The sequence below is a fragment of the Numenius arquata genome, chromosome 29 (genome assembly GCF_964106895.1).
Source record: "Numenius arquata chromosome 29, bNumArq3.hap1.1, whole genome shotgun sequence".
Classification (NCBI taxonomy): Eukaryota; Metazoa; Chordata; class Aves; order Charadriiformes; family Scolopacidae; genus Numenius; species Numenius arquata.
Genome location: NC_133604.1, coordinates 1,856,904 through 1,879,187, shown reverse-complemented (window position 1 = coordinate 1,879,187; position 22,284 = coordinate 1,856,904). Strand labels below are relative to the sequence as shown.

Sequence of the window (22,284 nt, the reverse complement as noted above, 5' to 3'; positions counted from 1 at the left end):
GATATAAGTGGCAGCTTCTGAGTACTGTGCTCCTTGGAAAATCCAACCCCAGTTGTCATTCTCTGCGTTCAAAAATCTAACCTTGAGGTTTTCATAATGTAATTTTCAAAAGCTTAACCAGTGACAGCACAAGTTAAAGCACGTGAATGTTGTAGGTATTCAGCACTTTTATTAGACTCTAACATACGACCTACCGAATTTGACTGCATGAAATAAGAGGCGCACTCTAGCACAGTCCCTCTCCATCCACATTCACCTCCCAAGTCACCCCTCACCACCTAAACGCAACGAGCTGTAGCTCAAAGCTTGTAAACAGCAGTTGTGAAGTAAGAAGAGACCACAAAAATGACACTACTCCATCTCCCCGAAACCGGAAAAAAAGTGGGGTTTCCCTTTTCTTACGTAAAAATCTTTCCATTAGCTCTAAGATAGTAATGTCCAAAAAGAAGTGGAATATGGAATACCAATCGGAAAGATCGCAGCACAGAAAGTCCTTCCACATCTGCCAGACCCAGTTCCATTAAACTGAGGGAGACAATAAACCCATCAAAGATGTTCCAGCCTTCTTGGAAATAATAGTAGGGATCCATGGCGATGAGCTTCAGGAACATTTCTGCTGTGAAAATTCCAGTGAAAACCTGGAGTGGTGAGGGAAAACAGACAAAGAAAGAACAGGCAAAGATTTGCTTTTGTTCATTTTCTGATCTTCAGGCTAAATATCAAACGATGCAGCCTCTCGTGCCTGTTCCAATGTGCAGCCTGGGCAGCGCCTCGTGCTTGTCCGCAACACTCTCTTCTCCCCTCATGCAGCGCAAGTATCATCAACCTACTCAGGCAGCCCCGGAACTAATAGACGGATTTCTAATTAGTAATAAATTCTGACCAGCGAAGCGCACCCTTAGCCAACATCTCCGAGTGGCCACAGACTGCAGCGAGGGCAAGCTCACGCCCCTCAGTTTTACTTGTTGATGTGGACTTAGACTGAAAGCACTGCTGTTCCAGGCTCTAGAGGAAAGAGACAGACAAAGAAAGAACACGCAAGGATTCGCTTTTGTTCATTTTCTGATCTTCAGGCTAGATCTCCAGGCTCTAGAGCCCAGAACAGCAGTTCTTTCAGTCTAAGTCCACATCAACAAGTAACGTATCCCAGAAGGCGCAGATCCATAAGAAATATTTACCAAAACTATCTTACCAGATTTCCTACGGACAGCACGTGTTCAAACTCTGGGGTCATAGGATGGTGCTCCATCGCCATGAATAAGGTGTTCAGCACAATACAGATGGTGATGGCCAAGTCAACAAAAGGATCCATGACAATTAAGTTCACTATCTCCTTCAGCTTCATCCAGTACGGGTGGCATTCCCAGATCAAGAACGTATTGGCAAATTTATACCAGCAAGGGGGACACTTCCTCTGGGACTCTTCCAGCTCTGCAGTTATGAAACAAAACAGCAACAGGAGTTCAGCCCCCACCTCTAAGGCTGTGGGATCCTCTGACCCTCAGCACGGCTAAAACACCGTCCAACCCTCCCGTGTCTCCCTGCTTGCACAACAATTCAATATTCTGGAGCCAAAGACATGTTTTGCCGCACATACGTGCGGCGCTCAGAACCAGAGACGTGCAGGATGCTTGGCAATGGCTTCAGACAAAGAGTGACCAAGCCACCAGCCTTAGGGCCGTGGCCCAGCAGGAGACTCTGGGCGAGTCTTTGCCCTGAGCTTCTCTGCTGGCCCTCGGCCCTACATCTGCAGGAGGGGCAGCTCTAAACCCCCCCGGCAGCCCTGCCTGGCTCTTAGGATTCAGTCCAAATTATTTTAAATGAAGGGATATATTTAACTCGGAACCGATCAAGGTAAAATGGTTTGAATCAAAGTTACAGATTCTAAACTGTCTTCGGTGCCAGTTTTTAAATAACTTAAATGAATTCTGCGCTGAACGCACACATGGTCTAAAAGAGGAAATACATGACATAATGCTGCAAAGGATTTTAAACAGGAATAACCTGATTAAGGCTAACCACATCCGTGTACAGAAATCTAACATGATGTTGTGTCCGTTACTTTTTTTTTACACTGGCTTCTTTCAAGTGCTTAGGGGGAAAAAATTAAAAGTCAGGAGTTCCCCCCTCTATTCTTTGTCTTGCAATGGTTCCATTCAGGCTCCACAGCTGTTCATGCTGAAGTTTTATTTTTTTATGGGCAGGGAAAGGACCACTGCGCTCCCTTTCTCATTGGTTCCCTGGTTGCTTAGTATTTAGTTGCCTTGGAATTTCTAAAGTTAAAAAGGAGGACCGTAGCACTGTAGCCTGTAGGCGTTTGCGCAGGAGGGAAGCAGCAGCAGAACCTTGCTCTGTTTCTAAGTATATTTAGTTTTCATACAATTTTATTGCAGAAGACAGCAGGAATTTGAGATCATCAGCCTCATATGGCTGCTGTTCATAAATTCTTGCCGGCTCCTGCATAACATATTTGGAAATCTCATCTCCGCGTGCTGTCCCTTTCAGAATTTCCGTCATCCAGAAGTCCCTTTCTCTCCTGGCAGCTGTCACACCCTGGCTCTTAGTGCAGCTCAAACCTCCTTCTCCCAAGGACTGTGAGCAAAGGAGGGTCCCTCCAGTCCTTGGGAGAGGGCAGAAGACACACCACCCGTGTCAGACACCACCTCTATAATCTCCAAACTGCATATTCAGTATTGTAAAACTACAACTCTTTGTTGTCTTTACCTCTGTATCTGTAAAATTCAGATGGAAAACCAAGTAAAATAAAGTCTAATAAATACTTCTGTATCAACGAAGACTCAAAAGAAGTAGGTTTAGGCAAAACCAATGCGTGAATCTGTACTACTCGAAAGCAGGGCCAGCTGAATTCTGTGTGTCTGAAGGGCACGCGTGTCCTCTGTCTGGTACCCAAGGCTCAGACGTGATGTCTGCGGTGCCACCGAGCCCGATAGATGGGGTCTGACCCGAGCCTGGGCTCCTCACCCAGCTCCCTATGGACCGACGGTGGCTCTGGTCCCCACAGCCACCATGAACCCATCTCACGGAGTTTAACATCACCACTGGGCACCTCTTGGACAGACGGAGCAGACACGTGTGCCCGCGCCCATGTTTTGTGCCATGCAGAGGGACAGCCAGCCCAGCTCTGGCACAGGGAACCCAGGGCAGACATGGTGTGAGGAACTACCCGTAACGGCCAGGAGAATGGGTCTGCCTTCCTACAGCACACCACGGGAGGGCAATGGGTCCGTACCTACTGGAAATACACACCCCCAAGCCATACCTACCCTCAACAAGGGTATTTGTCAACCCTGTCATTACGCTGTTGGTTCGATCCTTTCTTCCATAGGATGCGTTCACCTGATCCATGGAGACCAGAAGAGACCCACCAGGCTTCTTTCTGATTTCGATTTCAGTAGTACCCTGCAAAATTCATATGATGAACACAAACTCTTAGTCTTCCCAGCATTTTACATACTCTCAGCCTCGAAACACGGCACATATGCCCAAGAGAGAAACACACCGTTGTTCCTGCTATCCTCCTTGCTTTCCTACATTAGGTAAGTGGTCAAACCAACACTCAAGCCCTCGTTTCTCCTAGTACCAGCGCTCTGCAGCCTTAGACAAATGAAGGACTATATTTCAAAGAACACTTCTAACAAAGACTGCTGTACTGCTACCGAACGGCACAGACGGGCAGTGACTCTCCTCCCCAGCCCACCTTACACCCCCCCTGGTCAGAGTGGGAGCTCCAGCCCAGCCTCCTTTGCACCACCCACACTCATCAGGTTTAGGAACTGAGCATTTGACAGTATCAACACTTATTTCAAAATCTGCATCTGAAACCTAGGATAAGAGAACCTCGGCCACATCACTCTCTGAGAACCAGCAGGGATTTCTCCCACTCCAGCCCACTATGAAGCTGATTTTCTGCACAACATGGAGATGAAACCACGTCTGAATCTCACCCTGGTGAAGGATCAACTTGTTCCCCCAAGTCAAAGAGCTGGGACTTCTAAAGGAACCTCACAGTTTCCCTCCCAGGGTCAATCTCTGTGAGGCACAGACTATCTCATGTGCTAACAGATAACTGGGCTTTTTTCCTCATTACAGGAATTTGCCGCTGTCTGCTTGTGAGCCGAGGTCTCTGCGCAGCCCAGGCGGCTCTCCCACCGTGACACTTAACTGCTTCTTGAACCCTCTCTACGTAAAGAGCTCACAAAATAACTGCTAAGAAATACTCCCCCTTTGACGCATGCAGCATGCAGGTTACCGCTCCTGCCACGCTCATGCTGTGTTAGAAAGAGAATTAAATACTGAAGCAAACATTGAATTAACACGCTAACTCGGGAAGAAAAAACACAGAGAGCATCTGATGCTTAACGTAACTAATTAAGGTCAAACAGGTTGTAAGAATTGAAATAACTAAAAAAAATAGCTTGGAATTTATAGGAACGGTAACCAGACTTTTCTCAGAAAAAAATCCATTTAGGTATCTCTCAAATGATGTTGCTTCAATCTTGTCCACATTCTTTTACACCCCACTAACTTATATTCTGCTTTTTGAGCTTTGTTTCTCTCCTGCATTCTGAAATGTTGATCCACTAAAAAGGTTACTCAATACCAATTCAGTCAACTAATTACAAAAAGCCAGTCAAGGAAAATTCAAAAATTAAAAAATAGTATTTTAAAAAGTCTTTATTTTACTAACAGTCCTTATTTTCCCTTGTGAAATTTAGTGAGAGATAAAAGATTGTTTGCATTCCCTTTTGAATCCCTAAATATTTTATCTTATTGTGGAGAACATTTGCAGCAGACTTCGGGTGGTTTCCCCACTCCCATGCTTTAAATAGCTCCTTATGAATTGCCCCGACAGACACCAAGGGCTCCTACTATTATTAGTCCTTTAATTAAGGGCTCAATTCCAAGCCTTTTTTTCCCAGGAAGCCAGGGGAGGAGGAGGAGGAGGTGGGTCACTGAGTTTGAGAAGGAGAGAGGGGACGTTGAAGTGCAGGGTGCTCAGTCCAGTACAGACTCATCGCCTGCGGTCCGACAGACGGATGCTGGTTCTGCCGGGGAGCCCGGTGCGCTCATAGGGCAGCATTTGGGAGAGGAGAGAGGAGACGGCCATGCCTACGCTACCTACTGCCTTCCTTACACTCTCATCGGCAGCTGCCTTATCTATTTTCACCTCAGGCAGAAGGCGTCCCCCGGGCATGCTGGAAGGGGGGCCACCGATGAGGGACACCACGCCGTTGCAGTCCACCGTGCTGTTCCTCTTCACGTTCCGGCGGAGGTTGGGGAAGATCCGTGAGGAGCGGCTGCCTTGGCTGTAGCCGCTGTAGCCGCTGTAGCTGCTCCTGCGGTCGCGGCCACGGATGGGGATGAAGAGGGAATCTCTCCTGCCTTCGCTTTCCTCCACGGTGCTGTGCTCGTCATCCGCAAACTCGTTCTCCGAACCCGGGTCACGAAATCGTCCTTTGTAGCTGAAGATGCTGCTCTTGCTGTTGTGTCGGGAGAGGAAAGGGGAACCTGGAATGCTGAGGAGAGACTGGGAGGGAGAAAAGAAAGAATGACAAAGTGTGAAGAGTAAGGAAATGAAGAGCTGCAGTGCCGACAAGTGCTGCTAATGTGGTTTTGCTCTCTCTCCAGGTCTACACAAATCATTGCCACCTCGGCGGCGGCTGTACCATAAGAGTTGTTCACCCTTGGCTGGCAGAGCTACGGCAGCGAAGAAATTTTCTGGTGAGATTCCCTACTCTCGGGGCAACTTGTGCCACGCTAAGTGTGTGCAAGGGCTGTAAACTTGGCCTCCTGATCCGCTGCAAGTTCATGATGGTGGGCAGATTCCCTTGACGTGCTAATCAGGGTCTAAACTAGAATATTATCTCGACTATGAACAAGCATAAACATATAAAGGGAATGAAAACTACCTGGTTCATGATGGAAAACTTCCTTCCTAGCCTGTTATCTGGCAGCCTGAATGCCTTCCTCCTCATGCCATCCTCAGACTCGGACTTGAACACCTTCTCAGTGTCACACTTCTCATCTCCTTCTGACAGTTCCTTGTCCTTTCGCTTTTTCCTCCTGTTTCGACGCTCCTTGGCGCTCTTGGAACTGAGTTTGGAAATCTCAGAAGAGCTCCGAGACATCCTCCCCCCACCATCATCTTCCACAGCATCCTCAGAGACGGTCCCTGCCGAAGTGACCATGGCGGCAGCCTGAGCGCGAAGGCAAGAGAAGGGAAAAATAAATCAGGTCTTACCGTGACTAATACTCAATCTTCTGCTTTAAGAGTGTGGCTTAATGCATACAGCACAAGTCTTTGGGGCAGGATTGAGATGCTTATTCTTTCTCTTGTAAGAAACTTGCAGCCAGGACTCATATAGATTTTTACAGTCAACTTTTGCAGGTAGAGTAATCTCTCTCAGTCCCTCAGCTTTGTTTATAAGCATTTAATAAACGCTGACAAACATGTGCTTGTTCGTGTTGCAAAGATATTCCCACACTTAACTAGAAATTCTGGGATCATTTAAAAACTCCTTAACAGAAGGCAGTTTTCTGATACAAAATAAACACAGCAAGCTTGAGCAGCAGCCAGGAAGAGAGAAGGAACAACGTCACCCCAGTCAGCAGAGGATGTGATGCCAGGGCACTGCTGCATTTTTTGGTTATACATCGCTGCTCTGTAATAGTGAGCAAATAAATCTTAAAATATGTAAACTCATCAAAACCCACACCACTGGAACACTCACCTGTGCTTCCTCCTGCTGCTTTTTCAGTTGCTCCAACATGGCCTTAAATTCCGCCTCTTTCTGCTCTGCCTCCTCCAGCGTGGCCTGGTTCTGCTCTTCATAAGCCATGGCCACCACAGCCAAAATGAGATTGACCAGGTAGAACGATCCCACAAAGATGACCAAGACAAAGAAGATCATGTAGGTTTTTCCTGCTGCTCGTAAGGTCTGGAAGAAGAGGAGCAGGGCAGAGGGAAGAGAAAAGGAAAGGGGAAAGCAATTTCAGAGTGACACCCGATAGGGGAACCGATCCCAAGTTTCTTGACCTGAACGCTTCTAAGAAAATATAGCGGTGCTGAATATTTAACATCTCAGCACTTCCCCTGCAAAGCACTAAGACACTGCACATCCATTAGGCCATAAAAAACAAAAGGTGACATCCCTCCTCTTCTCTTAAGGGAACATCCAACGGATGCAAACTGAAAGGATTCACAAGTACACTTTGAAACTCAATGCTGAGACTCCCTTAAAACCAAACAAAAAAGAAAAGCCATTTCAGCAAGGTCCCCAAACCGTCCTCAGGTTACGAGGAAACACTCTGCCCTCTAAAGCACCCCAGCACCTTCTGAGAGCGGAGCTGAACCTCTCACAACCACAGAATCACAGGATGGTTTGGGTTGGAAGGGACCTTTAAAGGTCACCTAGTCCAACCCCCTGCCACGAGCCATCTCCTGCAGCAGGCAGTCAGGTCCTTCCAGAATCAAATCACAGCTCAGCTGCCGGCACCCTGAGGACCTGCCGTCCCTCCTGAGCTCCAGGGTCCAACACCCGCTCCCCGGTGATGCCCCCTTCCTCATCATCACTCACCACCTCGCTGCACCGCTCTGCTTGCAGCTGCTCTTTCAGGCAGGAGGAATACAATAAAGCTTGACACGTTTTCCTTTCCTGTATTGTCCCCAAATTCTCATCTTGTATAACACCCAAGCAAAGTGTTTACTTACTAATTGATACAAGTTTTCCCAAAAGTCCTGAGTCATAAGGCGAAATAAAGCCAGAAAAGCCCAGCTGAAAGTGTCAAAGCTTGTGTAACCGTAGTTGGGGTTCCGTCCTGCTTTCATGCACGTGTAACCCTCCGGACATTGGCTGCCAAAGGGACAACAGCATTTCAGGTCACGGAGGCAGAGGAAGGGACAGAGCAAGTTGACAACACGCACATTATCCGTTCTCACGGAGATTTTCACAATCCTCCCAACAAACAGTGTGCCTTTTGCTCCCCACGTCAGGTAAGAACAGCAGGCAAGGAGACCGACAGAGAGGATCTCGGAAAAGCCCCATTCGCTTTGTCCCATGGAAACAAGATGCGGCAACGTGCGGCTTTTCATCCAACGTCAGCCAGAAAGACGTATCTCAGAGCTGAAGGACTGGGTGAAAAACCAGTTGGAGCCAATAGCACATGGAAATTTTCCATTTCTGAACCTCCCTCCCCCACTTCTTTGGTGACTCTTGTGACTGGATTCAGAGGGAAATAATGCTATTAGCGATCACCATCAGACGTACCTGCCTCCTGAGAGGACACAGAAAACGTCAGCTTACATTATATCAGTCAAACAGATAGTAACAATGGATTAATAATTAGATTAAGAAACGTGAACCCTTTTACATGCCAAATAACACCAGAACCAACAAAGGAAGCAACAGGAAACACCCCAAAGCTTTCGCCATCATTAGCTGACATCAACGGTGATTAGTCTCTGCTCTGAATAAAGCTCGACACTCACCCTGCATCCGAGCTGTTACCACAGAGCAAAGGATCAGGGGCGCCAGGAATTATGTAAAAATTTGCTGAAGAAGATGAAAAAGAAAAGATTACATGCACACACATATGGAGTTAGAGGATTTAATACACTATAGCGCCATAAAAACCTTCCCTGAGCATCCCTCCAGATCCCCAACTGATAAATTTATCAGTAAACTAACTCAGCTTTAAATAACATTAACCCCACTAACCGTGCCTGAGTTTAAACACCTTTCTGGAAGTCAGTACAGCATCATGAATAAAAATGTAAAATGAGCTGACTGCAGAGCTGAGAAGCTCAAAGTGAGAAGGGAGGAAGAAATTAAGTTAGAAAAACTTGGAGGCTGGTTCCCTGATCCTCCGCAGCATCATTTCCAGCTCTGAAATGATTTTCCAGCATCATTTCCAGCCAGCGCGGGAGGATGCTGCAAAGCAGAGACAGGTACCAACAGCTTCACAGGCATTCGCTGGAGAACCAGCAAGACTCAGTGAAGGACCTGACACCAAGACCAGGGATTTAAATGGGCAGTTACTTCCCTTTTACCGTATTTAAATAGTTTTTAATCGGAAACAAAACAGGGGGGAAAAAAGTATTTTTGACAAAGTATTTAGCTAAAAGAGCACAGCAAAGACCCAACTAGAAACACCTTAACAAGGCCAAGTTTCCAAAAAACCGAAAAGTATCTGAGCAAGGGGGTTTTTCCTGCCCAAAGCTGGACATGCCACATTATAAGCCATGTCAGAAACCCCAGTCAGCAGCATTAAGTCAAATAAGAAGGTTTTAGGGAGTATCACTGCAGAAATACCTACACATATTGTTGGTGTATTCCTCCCAGTCAAAGCCCTTTGAGCCATTATCCAGGAAAGTCTCGTTCACGTTAATTGGCCATATCACACACTTGTTCCTTAAATTGCCCATAAAGAGCTGCAGCCCGATGAGAGCAAAGACACTGAGACAAAACACTGTCAAGATCATTACATCCGACAGCTTCTTCACAGACTGAATTAGGGCACCCACAATGGTCTTCAGGCCTGCAGAGAAGAAAACAAGACTAGAAATCACTCCTGTAGAATGAAAAGACACCAAAAATTCCAATACAGACAGTACCTGACAACCGCGACAGGCTGGCAAGAGGCTGCTGCTATGAAACGGGGAACCTGTTTTCCTGGGGACCGCCACTGGCATTCGGGTTTGTCCCCACGGGACAAGGAAGGTGATGGATGACCCAAGCTCACTGGTTTCGATGGTGAACTAGCAATAGTTAGAGCAAAACAAGACACCAGCGTTCATCATGGAGAAACACTGGAGCCTGGGGGGAGGCACTGCCACGGGGTTTGTCTGGACAGAGATGTTAAATTTTGGTGTTCTGCTCCAAACCTCCACGGCGGCGAAGCCCGGCTCATCAGCACAAACTACTACAACTTACAAGGATCAAATACCTTTCGACCTGCCTACGGCTGAAGTTCCCACTGCTGAACTGAACTGATCCAGTGCTTCCCCGTGCCCTGCGAGAGCTGGACCCGTCATTCGGAGGAGGGTTTGTTACGGGCAGGGCTGCACCCCCAGTGCCGGCTCTTGGGGCTCCACCGAGGCCATCGGCATCGGTAAAGGGCAGGGCTCAGGAACAAGAGCAAGCTCAGGCACAAGCCAGGAACACTGCTGGTTCTCCAAACCAGTCTGGTCTGTAAGAGGAACCCCCTGGGAGCCAGGGGAAGAAGGCAGCATTCCTGCTGTCAGGAGACAGAGTCTGGGCTGCAGAAACCATACAGAATTAGGGCCCTTTCATCAGCCTTTCTGAGGTCAGGCAGGATGATCCTGCACTGATGAGTGAGCAGTGGAGGGGGCTGAAGGGAGGAAGGAGGGGGAAAAAATAAAAATCACAGCTCCAGCTGAATTTGGGGCTACTGAGATCCAAGGCTGGGGCTGAGGCCACGGGAGCGTTCTGCAATAAACCTCTGACAGGAAATCTTTCTATACCAACAGAGGGTTGAGCTGTATCAGGAACAAAAAGATTCAAAAATACATAAATAAAAAGGGATTCTTATGGAGGAATAACTTTTTAAAACGTCTTTTACTTTGATCTTCAAAACTTTTAATCAAGGCCAAAGCCCTGCTCCAGCACAAAGCGGTTCTTTACTGTTCGTTTTGGCAGACAAACGGCCGTTCCCGCGCTCCTGGGGATGCTGGGCTCTGCACAGGCAGCCCCCCGAGCCCCCAGAGCCCCCCGACCCCACTTCGGCACCCCGGGTCTGTGCTTCCCCATCAGGGGTTGCACCAGGAGGAGGCACCGGCAGCAGGAGGACAAACCCACCGGGGCCATCGCCCTTCTGCCCCACAGACCCCGGGCCCGTTCAACGCAGCTGTGTCACCGGCCACGCACGGGGACTGATGGCATTGGGCAATTAAAATACCAATCACTCAAGTGCCAATAAAAAATAAATATCTTTAGACCAGCGCAGAGTTTAACACAGTCTGCCAGGCCATACCATGGAAGCAAAATTTCACGTTTTAGCTCACAGGTGCCACAGTCTACTCCTGCCACAAAAATCCACACAGACCCTCAACCTGCCTGGAATTTTGTCATATTCTGGTAATATTTCCCACTTTTATCTTGTCTACAAAATACACTGAAGATAATTCGAATTATTGATAGAAGATGTAGTTAGCACTCATCGTAACACTAAGATGAGTTTCTCAGCACAGTGTTAAAATTCCCATTCCATTACACGTGCTGGAGCAGAAGGGGAACCACTTTGTATTTTAAGGGTATTCTAAAAATCACTTCTTCCCCGAGACGTGATGGCACTACAGCCCATAAAGAGCACTCTGTACCTAAGTTCAGATTCAATAACCCAAAAGGCTAATAACACAAAAGCTTTATATCCCTCACACTGTCAGTCAGAAAAGGGAGAGAAGAGCAAGGTTTGTGCTGGACCCAGCTGGGGCAATCCTGTCCCAGAGCAAAACCAGTACCAATAACACCAGTTTTGCCATTTACGGTTCCAGCTGCGGTGCATTCAGTGTGTCCAGCGCTCGTATTGGATCCCATTTAATAGAAGTGTGCAGCAAACCAGCCCGTTAATAAAAAGCAGGGCTGCACTGAATTTAGAAGGGCTCAGACCTCCCCCCTGCTGTCATTTGGAATAAAAGGAAGAGTCTGTTAGTTTTGAGCACGGAGAGAATGACACAGAACGGAACCGTTCTGCTCCTTTCCCCAGGAAGACAAGGCATGCTGTCACACGGTCAGTAACCAGCTCATTAAAGTTGCATCATCTCCACTTTGCTACCATTACGAAAGCAAAACACATAGGAAACCCATTTTAACACGGATGCTTTTCCTCGAGCAAGGCAGTTAATACCTGTAGCAGGCTGACCGAACCGCAACCGCACCTCGGGTCCCCTAGCACACTGCGAACGGCAATTACCAAATAGCTTTTGCTCTCGGTGTGCGCACAAACGTTGGGGAAGGCTAAGAAAGAACATTACTCGAGCATTCTCTCATTCGGTGCAAGGGGAGCGGGTGCCATTAAGAACATCATGCACAACAGCCATGGACAGCTGATGGGTTTAGCAGTCTGCAACGGGGACAAAAGTGACGGCCCCTACAGTTCCACAGGCTCTTTTCTGGCAAACGTATGTGCAAGTGTAGCCTGAGAAAGCAAAAGAACCGTTATCAATTAACACGTTAGGAAACAAAACACAAAGAAATAGAAGACCAAAGCTCATCCAGAGATTATTTTGGGTGCCCACCTTGAAACAGGTCAAGCACCTTACCACTGGAAAGCTACAGTTGCTTCAGTGCCCATGAAAACTGAGCCTTGAGCTTGGCCTCAAAATTAGGGACATTTTTGAGAAATTATCCGCACAAGACTTTACTACACAAGAATTCAGGCTCAGAATCACAATGCCTCCATGGTCTCGTACCATAAAGGAGGGGCCGTTGCTCACCCTCTGACTCCCAGACAGAGTTAGAGTCTAGAAGCGGCTTTGTAAGTGATGGTCCTGCAAAGCCCAGCTCGAGGGGGACATGGCATGGCCAGGGCACAGCTTTGGGCCACACACTATGGCACTGACAGCCAACAACCGGTTCCACTACAACACAGAAATGCAAAAGCCGGTAGTGCCAAAGCTCCATTTAGCTGAGTCTCTCAAAATAAGCATCAGCCCTTTCTGAAGACGGGAGGCAAGCATCTTGTTGTTACCCAGAAGACAACCAGCCCAGATCCAATCTGACTCCAAGTAACTGAAGTAGCTTCACGCAGAAATGTTTTCATCTTGGTTGGGTTTTGCTCGTTTGCTTCCCAAACCAGCTCTAGAAACACTGACTATAACGGGATGACGCACTGAGCAAGAAACTGCTCAGCCTGAGGAGGAAGGGAGCGCCTGATCCTTCATTCACAGAGTCATGAAATGGTTTGGGTTGGAAGGGACATTAAAGATCAACTCATTCTACCCCCTGCCCTGGGCAGGGACACCTCCCACCAGACCACGTTGCTCCAAGCCCCGTCCAACCCGCCCTTGAACCCCTCCAGGGATGGGGCAGCCACAGCTTCTCTGGGCAACCTGGGCCAGGCTCTCACCACCCTCACAGCAAAGAAGTTCTTCCCCACATCTCAGCTCAATCTACGCTCCAGAACTAACCTTTAGGCCGAGCGCTCACTTCAGAGCTCAGATGGGCAGATGCGTGCGCGGGGATAAAGGAGTAGGGAACAGCAGGCTGTTTGTCCCGTAATTTGATGGCCCAGAAGCCTTAATTTCAAACTGCTCTTCAAACAGTTTATACAGACTGCAAAGCCCATCAAAAATATCCCAGTGCCATTTCAGAGAAACAAGCAATGCGGGACGGGAGGGGAGATATGGAAAGATACACGCAAGACGAGCCTTTAGTGCGTAATGGTTCTCACCTGGAATAACAGAGATAGTTTTCAAAGCTCGGAGAACTCTGAAAGTTCTCAATGCTGAGACATTCCCAAGGTCCACAAACTCTGTGACATATCTGCAATGAGGGAGGTCACACACAAAAAACACAATGACAATACACACACCAAAATAAAACACCAACTACAGACAAAGCAGTACATCACTCACAGGGCCTGCACCCGACAGCTAACACCAACCGGAGGCCGCCTTACCTGGAATTACAGAAATAGTTTTCAAAGCTCTCAGAACCCTGAAAGTGCGCAGAGCTGAAACATTGCCTAGGTTTACAAACTCTGTTATATACCTGCAGAATTAAACCAGAGTTAATGGCACCGTTGGGGTCACCTTCCTTTGCATACAGCTGTCTGCTTGTAGGAAACAGCTGGTCGTTTAAAAAGCTTTAGAACTGACATTTAGAAGAGGGAGAGACAGAAAATTTCAGAGCCAAAACACAGTTTAAGTCTCTCCACGCTGCAGCCAGCTCGTCCAGGCGCACGCTCAGATACCTGCGTCCTCACCTGCACAGGACTGGAAAATGTAATGCTATCTCTACATAAAATGGTAATTATAAAACTGCCAAATATGTGGGGAGATCGGTGACATCACCTCAGGTCAGTGCTTTCAGGTATATTCGCCTCACTTCATGTTTTTAATAAAGCACGGTCATCTTTTGCTCGATTAGTGTCCTTCATTTTAATCCTTTGTGCTTTACTACCTGTCTGTGAGCCACGGGTCGGGATGATTATCCCCATCGCACGTGGGGATAAACCTGAGATACAGGGAGGATAAGAGGCTTAGTGCGAGGTTCACCAAGTTCTATTTTACCCCAACTCAGACCGTTTCCTCTGTGCTGTCTGGGGAGAAACACGGTATGAAAAAAGCAAAGAGATGCACAATATTCAAGATTCCTCCGGGTGCAGAAAGGCCACCAAAAGTGCTTCATACAACAAAAAAAGTGGGATTTCAGTAACGCAGAAGCCAATCCAGAGTCAAACTGGTGTAGGTGCCAGTGAGCAACCCGTTATTTGCCTTTTGTGTACAACATCCAACTCTTTGCTTATCATTTAAATACACAACTAAAAGGCAAGTAGGAAAAAGAGCCAAAACTCAGGAAAACCAACAATCTTGGGTGCAGAATCCAGCCCAAAAAAAGGCATTTTATATGATTAAAGCATTTTACTACAATTAATTTTCTCCAACCCCTTGAAAATTAGGCTCCTGAGCCCTCCTATGCGACCCCTCAGTTGTCACTGGCCGTTGCTGACCACAGGAGCCCAAACTTGCACACGTGCAATATCCCAAAAACTAATGTAAAAGGGGAAAAAAAAAAATAATCAACTTTTCCAGTGGCGACTCGGGCTGCGGGTGTTATACCCTGCTGTTCCCCAGCCCAAGCAATGGCCAGCGCAGGCCGAGAAGGAAAAACCCCAGAATCCCAGTGTGCATCTCCTGGTGAGCTCTGAGCTCGGACGTCCCCAGGAACCCTCCGTATTGTATTGGACCGATGTCAGCTGATCCGGCACAAGGGAAAAGAATGAGGAAGGACAATGAAGTCTCTCCTTTCCCGACACTGCCCCTTCCTGGGAAATGGTTTAATTAACGACTGTTCAACTGAAGTCTCACCCCAGGAAATGTTCAGACGTGAGCCTGAGGAGGGCAGGAGGGGCAGAGAATAGACAGTAAAGATGTTTGTTTGGCTCCCTGTCCTGCGCTTAACAGAACAAGCTGCCACTCTGGCACGGGAGCAACCTAAAATGCCAGGCACGATTATTAAGTATTATATTAATAAAGGCAGTTTTCAGAAAATCATTCTTTTTGCAGCAGCAACTTCACTAACTCCATGGAGCTGCATTTTAGATCTGTGACTCTGTGTCAGCCTAAAGTTTTCTTTTGCAAGAAATTTTTTGGGGATTCACTTAAGGTTTCCTTGAGTTACTTTTCCCTTATGCACCCACCCTCTCCCTAAGGTCTCACCCCCTCCCGCATGCCACAAATCCCTGAAATAATCTGAAAACGCAACTTACGCCATCATGATCACACTGAAATCTAGCCAGTTCCATGGATCCCGTAGGAAAGTAAAGCCGTCTATACAGAAACCTCTGGCAATAATTTTCACAAGTGATTCAAATGTATAAATACCAGTGAATGTATACCTGTGACGGGGAGAGAGAGAGCCGCACTGAGAAGTTTGCAGAAATGCCATTGTAGTCATGAAAAAAGATGAATTACAAACACTTTTGTCTAAGCAGGGTGGATATAAAAGACAATTCATATTCATGCGAACACATACATGAGTGGGAACAGATTTGCCAATAGAAAAACAACATTCGGTGAGATTCACACAAGAAGTGTTACTTACTCCACATTCTTCGACCATTCGGGCGGGTTACTAAAAGTCATGAATACACAGTTGGTCAAAATAGTGCACATAATGATCATGCTAAATACTGTGGAACAAAGTCAAGGATCAAAGGGACACAAGGGTGGCTCTTCACATTCCGCCCCCCCCCCCTCCCCCCGTGGCTCCCTAACGACCACCATACAGCAACGAAATTCAACCAGTTCCAGTCTATTCTCTGGGGACTGCAAATAGCAGCCAAGGTGCTTCCATCAGCCATGGGGAATAGGAGCAGGGGTGACTATCTATAAATAGTATTCTTACATCAGCATTCAATTTATTTTACATTTTCGGGTATGTCTTAGCAATTTAAAAATCACATGCCTAAATGAAAATGTCTCCCTAAATAACTCCATCTATTCAGTAACATCAAAATAGATTGTCTGCTAATACATCCGACAGGAAAGCAGCATTGCACTCCATCGGCACCCAGGATTTAGCTTGGAGAAAACCCTACAAATCTTCCCAAACATCTGGGCTCCCTCTGTGCCTGCAGGATGAGAGACAGGAGCTACGGAAAACCCTTCCAGCCTCGGGTCCCAAATTGAGTTTGAGAAGATAGAAAGGCTTTTACTTCAGATGAGATGCAGGACATACGGATATAGAAGCCTCTAAAGCAACAAATGAACAGGTTTTCCTTTCAGAGTGCTTTCTAAAAATAAATAAATAAACAGGGCAAAGCAGCTCACCCAATACACTACTTTTTTCCCCTCTCCTAATAACACACGCAGATGATGCTCCCGAAGCTGCTGGAGCCGCCTGGAGCCCGGCAGTGGGACACTCTGGGGCAGCTTCACCAGGAGAAGGAGTTTGAGAGATAGCAAAAGAGCAAGAAATTAGTCAGCGTCTAATCACATATAAGGTATCTTTGGCTCCTTCTCCGGACACTAATTCTATTTCACCAGTTCAGCAGCTAGGTAAAGTTCAACTCCTCTTCGTGTGAGGTACAACCTTAACCCACGTCTGTCCCAAAGCGTAGCAGTGTCTGTGCACTGATGGAAGAACAGAGATAGGTGCAATTTAGCGGGGAAAATAAGCATACTGTTTACTTGATTGGATGTATTCAAAGGAGCATGCTTTTTCGTTCAAAAAACCCATATTTTTGTGTCTGCTCTGAGACCAACCCAACCTCACCAGGTGCAGCGTTCATAGACACCATTGGAACCCAGCAATAAGACAACAGGTAAGAGAGTTTTCAATGAATATACGAAGGCAAAAATAACTCAGTAATAAAAAGGATATGAATGTATCAAAATTTTAATAGCTATTCTTCTAAACAGATTAAAAGGACTTAAAATGTACAAGGCAGGTGTGGCACTAAATCGGAAGAGTGTCTTCCCTCTGTTTAGTACTACAAAGGTCTGTAGAGAGAGAAAGACAGAAAGAAAGAGAGAGAGAGAGTTAATGCATGAAAATCAAAGTGTGAATCGTACAAGAAAAGACGAACAACTTCAATGGTAAAAAATAGCATTTTCTGCTTTTTTAAAAGAACAATCTCCTTTATGAAGTTCCCATGAGGATAAAACATACCTACCGGTACAATGCGAGTAATTCTACTCCAAACCGTCCGTTTCCCAGACACCCGGGCAGCGCAGAGGCGAGCTCCCCCCTCAGAGACCGGCCCCCGTCGCCGTTATCCCTGACCCACAGACACCAACCGGGGCCCAGGGCGGGAGCAGGACCGGCCGCCGAGCCCCAACTCCAGCCCATCCCGGCAGCACCTCCCCACCACGGGGACATCGGCAGGTCGTGGGGGTGCAACCCCCCACCTTTTTGGCCACTCGGTGCTTGGTGCGAGTCCCCATCCCTGGGCCGCATCCCAACCCAGGGGACGTCAGGCGTGAACGGCGGAAGGTGAAGGACTGGGGTGCTGAGGCGCTCCCTGAAGGGCCCGGCTCCCGCTCCCCCATGGTGGGGACTGTCCCCCCCGACAGCCGGTACATCTGCACCCGGGGCATGGCCCAACGCGGGTGACACCAGAGCTCACAGATCCAGCAAGGTCCAGACTTGCACAAGTGGTGGAAAGTACCAGAATATTCCATCATCCGAGTTGGGCCAGAAGGGAAAAATACCCGGGGACAGTCAATTACCTGGGATCCTACAAGTAGGGACTCCAGCGGGACCCTCTGAGCAGCGGGCTGTGGCCAGCACCTCCCCCGCCTCAGGAGCCGCTCGGGCAAACGCCAGGGCAAGGCAAGCCCATGGAGTTCCATCGAGTCCCAGTGATGGCCCGTCGAGTGTGAGAGTTTGCTCCAGACGTGAAGAGGGAAGTTGTAACCCGCGGCCTCTCGCTCCCCCACCTCTCCCATGCACACATCAGCTCCGACGCGTGTGGACGTTCTTATCCTTTACTGGGTCCAAATATTTGTCCGTGTGTGTGCAAAAAGGGGACCCTTCGACTCACTGAAGTCACCCGTTGTGAAGGGACCTTCAGTCCTAATAGTTAAAACTTGGATGTAGGTGTGTGTGTGACCCCTTGTGTGTTGTCTGCTTGCATGTTCCTAGGTGTGTACGTAGTGACGGAGGACACCTGAGAGTAGGTTCATGTGAACCTGGCCATCTTCGAACCTGTAACTAAGTCACTGTTCAATTATTTTGTTAAATCATCTTGCAAATCCTTAAACTGGTTAATGATTAAGTGCTGCTAAAACTCAACTCTTGATCTACCTCACATCATTAAAAAAAATTTTGAATTGCTGCTAAATCATAAGGCTGTCAAGTATTTCCACCTGTGACACAGGTCAGCAGGAAGAAGACGTCCCGGCAGAGTTCCCCCCGGCTGGACACCCGCGTCCCCGCTCAGGAACAACGCTGAGCACATCCCACCTCTGCGCCAGCTCCGGGCACAGCCACGTGCTCTCCTCCCCTTTAATTAGGAAGACAGTAAGGTCCGCTACTTTATACAGAACCCACGGAATGAATCACATAAAGGTGAGGCAGAATCGGTCTCCGCTCTCCATCCCTAAAACACAGAAACCACCAGGAGAACCACCCGCAGCCCCCCAGGAAGAAGGAACTGGAGCTCGGGCTGCTCGACACCCACACACTCCATGCGCCGACTGCTCGGCTGGGAAGGAAGAAGCAGATTTGTGGGCAGTGAGAAGCCAGAGCCCTTTCCTGGCACCGCATTCCCGTCTGCCGTTCCCTGCAGGATGCGGCAGGGCCAGGGAGGCCGATGGACGGAGCGAGGCTCCAGCCCCCCCCCGGCAGCAGGGAACCCACAAGGGCTTTCTGCCAACGCCGTCACCGTGCTTCCCTGGGGGACTCACTCATGAAATTTGTCATTTCCCTCCTAGTAAGTGAAACAATGGATTTTAGCTCATTTGGCTAAATTAGACCATTGAGCAGTAAATTATTTGCGAAGGAAATCAGAATCAGATTGTGGTGCAGCACGGAGTGAGAAAGATTAGTTACCAGAACCACTAATGCACCTCCCAATAAAAGCACTTTCAAGACAACCCCAGACGGCTCTTCAAACGCAGCATCAAGAATTAATGAGCAGATTACCTTGGCACGTAGCGATATTCTAAAAGGCTGTAAGCTTTTCAGAATTGCAGGTTACAGAGGGGTTCCAGTGCCACCCGATTTTAAGAGCCAGCTGTCCCTCCTTCCCCGACACCACCACCTTTTCAAGACTCACACATCACTTATCTTTAAATCCCCTTTCACTGTCCTCTGCAGAGCCATAGGGGCAGGACACCCACCGCCGGGGGATGCTCACAGGCTCCAGCTCTGTCCCCAGCACAACACCAAGCCCTCAGCTCTACCGCAGCTTTTAAGCAACGAAATCTTTGACATGACTGAGCTGGACAAAGACGGAAATTCCCCAAAAACCCTGCGCGGTGGTTCCGTGAGGTAGCTCAGTTTCATTATGGATAAGGAACTGGCTGGATGGCCGCACTCAAAGGGTTGGGGTCAAGGGCTCCACGTCCAAGTTCAAACTAGTGACAAGTGGGTTCCTCAGGGGTCAGTTCAACATCTTTGCTGGCGACATGGGACAGTGGGATTGAGGACACCACAGCAAGTTTGCTGATGACACCAAGCTGTGTGCAGTGGTCAACAAGCTGGAGAGACAGGATGCCATCCAGAGGGATGGGGATAGGCTGGAGAGGTCAGAACATGCCAACCTCATGAAGTTCAGCCAGGCCAAGCGCAAGGTCCTGCACCTGCATCACAGCAATCCCAAGCACAAAGACAGGCTGGGCAGGGAATGGAGAGCAACCCTGAGGAGATGGACTTGGGGGTGTTGGTGGACGGGAAGCTCAACATGAGCCAGCAGCATGTGCTGGCAGCCCAGAAACCCCCCACACCCTGGGCTGCATCCCCAGCCCCGTGGCCAGCAGGGCGAGGGGGGGGATTCTGCCCCTCTGCTCCGCTCTGGGGAGACACCCCCCGGTGCTGCCTCCAACGTCCCAAGGACATGGACCTGTTGGAACAGGGCCAGAGGAGGCCCCAGAGATGCTGGGAGGGCTGGAGCCCCTCTGCTGGGAGGACAGGCTGAGAGAGTTGGGGGGGTTCAGCCTGGAGAAGAGAAGGCTCCGGGGAGACCTTGGAGCCCCTTCCGGTCCCTAAAGGGGCTCCAGGAAAGCTGGGGGGGGGACTTTTTACAAGGGCATGTAGTGATAGGACGAGGGGTAATGGCTTTGACACTGAAAGAGGGGAGATTGAGGTGAGATCTGGGGAAGAAGTTCTTTGCTGTGAGGGTGGTGAGAGCCTGGCCCAGGTTGCCCAGAGAAGCTGTGGCTGCCCCATCCCTGGAGGGGTTCAAGGCCAGGTTGGAGGGGGCTTGGAGCAACCTGGGCTGGTGGGAGGTGTCCCTGCCCAGGGCAGGGGTGGGGACTGGATGATCTTTAATGTCCCTTCCCACCCAAACCAGTCTGTGATTCTATCACTACACCTCTATTTCTACATGGGAGAAATGACTGTGCAGGAACCTGACGGTTTGCTCAGACAGAACCCAGCAAGGCAGCAGTAACACCGTTCTCCACACGGAGACACGGGGACGTGTGTGTAAGATGGTAACCAACCTGAAGGCTCTAGACCTGCACTAGAAGAGCAAGCTGGACCCGGTCGGGGAAGGTGTATGGGGGGTCAGAGACCACCTGCCCCAGCACACTGCAGGGTTACGTGGAAACACATTTTCAATAGGGATCAACCCAGAAATGTGGTGTTCTCAGTTGTAATATGGGCTGTCTCATCTGGCAATCAGGGCAATCGCCCACCAAACACGAACTCCACGTTCTGCTTGCCAGCTTGGTCCGTCACCTATGACATGACCTAACATGGGGCAGCTCCTTGTCTTCTCTTCCATGCTCTGCCCAGGTTTCTCTTTCCAGACCATAACGCTTGTTGAACTTACTCCTCTCCATGACACCCACTGCAGTTGGGCCTCTCAGTACAACCCGAACCCCAGTCACGTGCCATATGCTCATTGATTCTGACGGTTCCCAGATCCGCTGCTCCAGTTCCCCTGCGTGTCCCATAAAATCCTGGGTAGATCTCCGCTTGGCCTTGGCAATAGAAAAAGGAGCACAAAAGCCAAGAACTGTTTGGCAATTTAAAACCGTATCTTAGTTTTTCTTTATGCTGCTGACATATTAAAACTCAATTTCAAAATGGCTGCATGCTCTTAAAACGTTTGCTGGTGGAGCTCCAAGAACATCCTTAAGCCCTTTTAAGATCTGCTGAGGCAAAGCTCGAAACTCAGAGAAAGGCGATACCTGGGGAACGGGGTTTTGCAGTCGCCTTCTGAGAGAGGAAGGCTGGGTGCACCTCCAGAGGTCTCAGCTTGTTGTTAAAGGCTTGTGAAAAAGGCTCTGTCCACTTTAGTTTTTCTAACGTTGGCTGGGAACCTACGCTTTACAGAAACCCTAGAAATAGTTCTCCTTTAAAAGAAGATCACAAAAGAGAAGTCTTCTCTAAGCCGGTTTGTGAAGTAGAGCATTAGAGAAGCTGTGCTGGAGAGCGTGAGAGAGCTGACCCAGTGATGGCAAAAAGCATTCCAGCTCCACGACGATTTCAAAGCCCCTTGCTTCGTGCAGCTTTTACATTGAGCATTTCTGTAATGGTTGAAAAGCGAGGAGGAGTGGGCAGAAGACTTAAGAAGAAAACAGCTTTATGAACAGCCCAAGAACATATGGAACCCTGTTCCCACAGCGGTAAGTGACGGCTGCCGTACTCGGTGCCGAGCAGGAGAGAGCGACGGCTTTCTGATGACACCCTGAGCAAGTTGCTCTAACATAGCTATTTTCAAAATTAATTTACAGGGAACTCTGGCACCCTGTAGGCTGAGCAAGTACATACAGAATTAAACGTCAATGCAAAATATTTTTCAAGTCTGTTTTGGCTCATAGAGGTGTACTTCCTAATACAGAAACCACGTTATTCAATATTTATTTTTACATCCTCCCTAAAAGGGTATAAATTTATTCTTTCTTAG

General features: G+C 48.4%; 1 protein-coding gene across 8 annotated transcripts in view; it reads right to left on the bottom strand.

The window, feature by feature from the left end:
• The window catches only part of SCN8A (sodium voltage-gated channel alpha subunit 8), a 48,753-nt gene that overhangs the window by 21,333 nt on the left and 5,136 nt on the right, over positions 1 to 22,284 (bottom strand). For 2 of the 8 annotated variants that reach the window (XM_074164856.1, XM_074164858.1), the window contains exons 2-14: positions 17,088 to 17,206; positions 15,807 to 15,896; positions 15,472 to 15,600; positions 13,660 to 13,751; positions 9,337 to 9,558; positions 8,510 to 8,573; positions 7,733 to 7,874; positions 6,753 to 6,959; positions 5,931 to 6,218; positions 5,189 to 5,548; positions 3,285 to 3,420; positions 1,193 to 1,431; positions 465 to 638 (exon numbers count right to left, since the gene is read on the bottom strand). In XM_074164856.1, the coding sequence (XP_074020957.1) occupies positions 465 to 638; positions 1,193 to 1,431; positions 3,285 to 3,420; positions 5,189 to 5,548; positions 5,931 to 6,218; positions 6,753 to 6,959; positions 7,733 to 7,874; positions 8,510 to 8,573; positions 9,337 to 9,558; positions 13,660 to 13,751; positions 15,472 to 15,600; positions 15,807 to 15,896; positions 17,088 to 17,206 (2,262 nt within the window). Of the gene's footprint in view, positions 1 to 464; positions 639 to 1,192; positions 1,432 to 3,284; positions 3,421 to 5,155; positions 5,603 to 5,927; positions 6,219 to 6,752; positions 6,960 to 7,732; positions 7,875 to 8,509; positions 8,574 to 9,336; positions 9,559 to 13,431; positions 13,524 to 13,659; positions 13,752 to 15,471; positions 15,601 to 15,806; positions 15,897 to 17,087; positions 17,207 to 22,284 lie in introns of all 8 variants that reach the window. The other 6 variants (XM_074164855.1, XM_074164857.1, XM_074164852.1 and 3 more) reach the window with 5 other exon arrangements.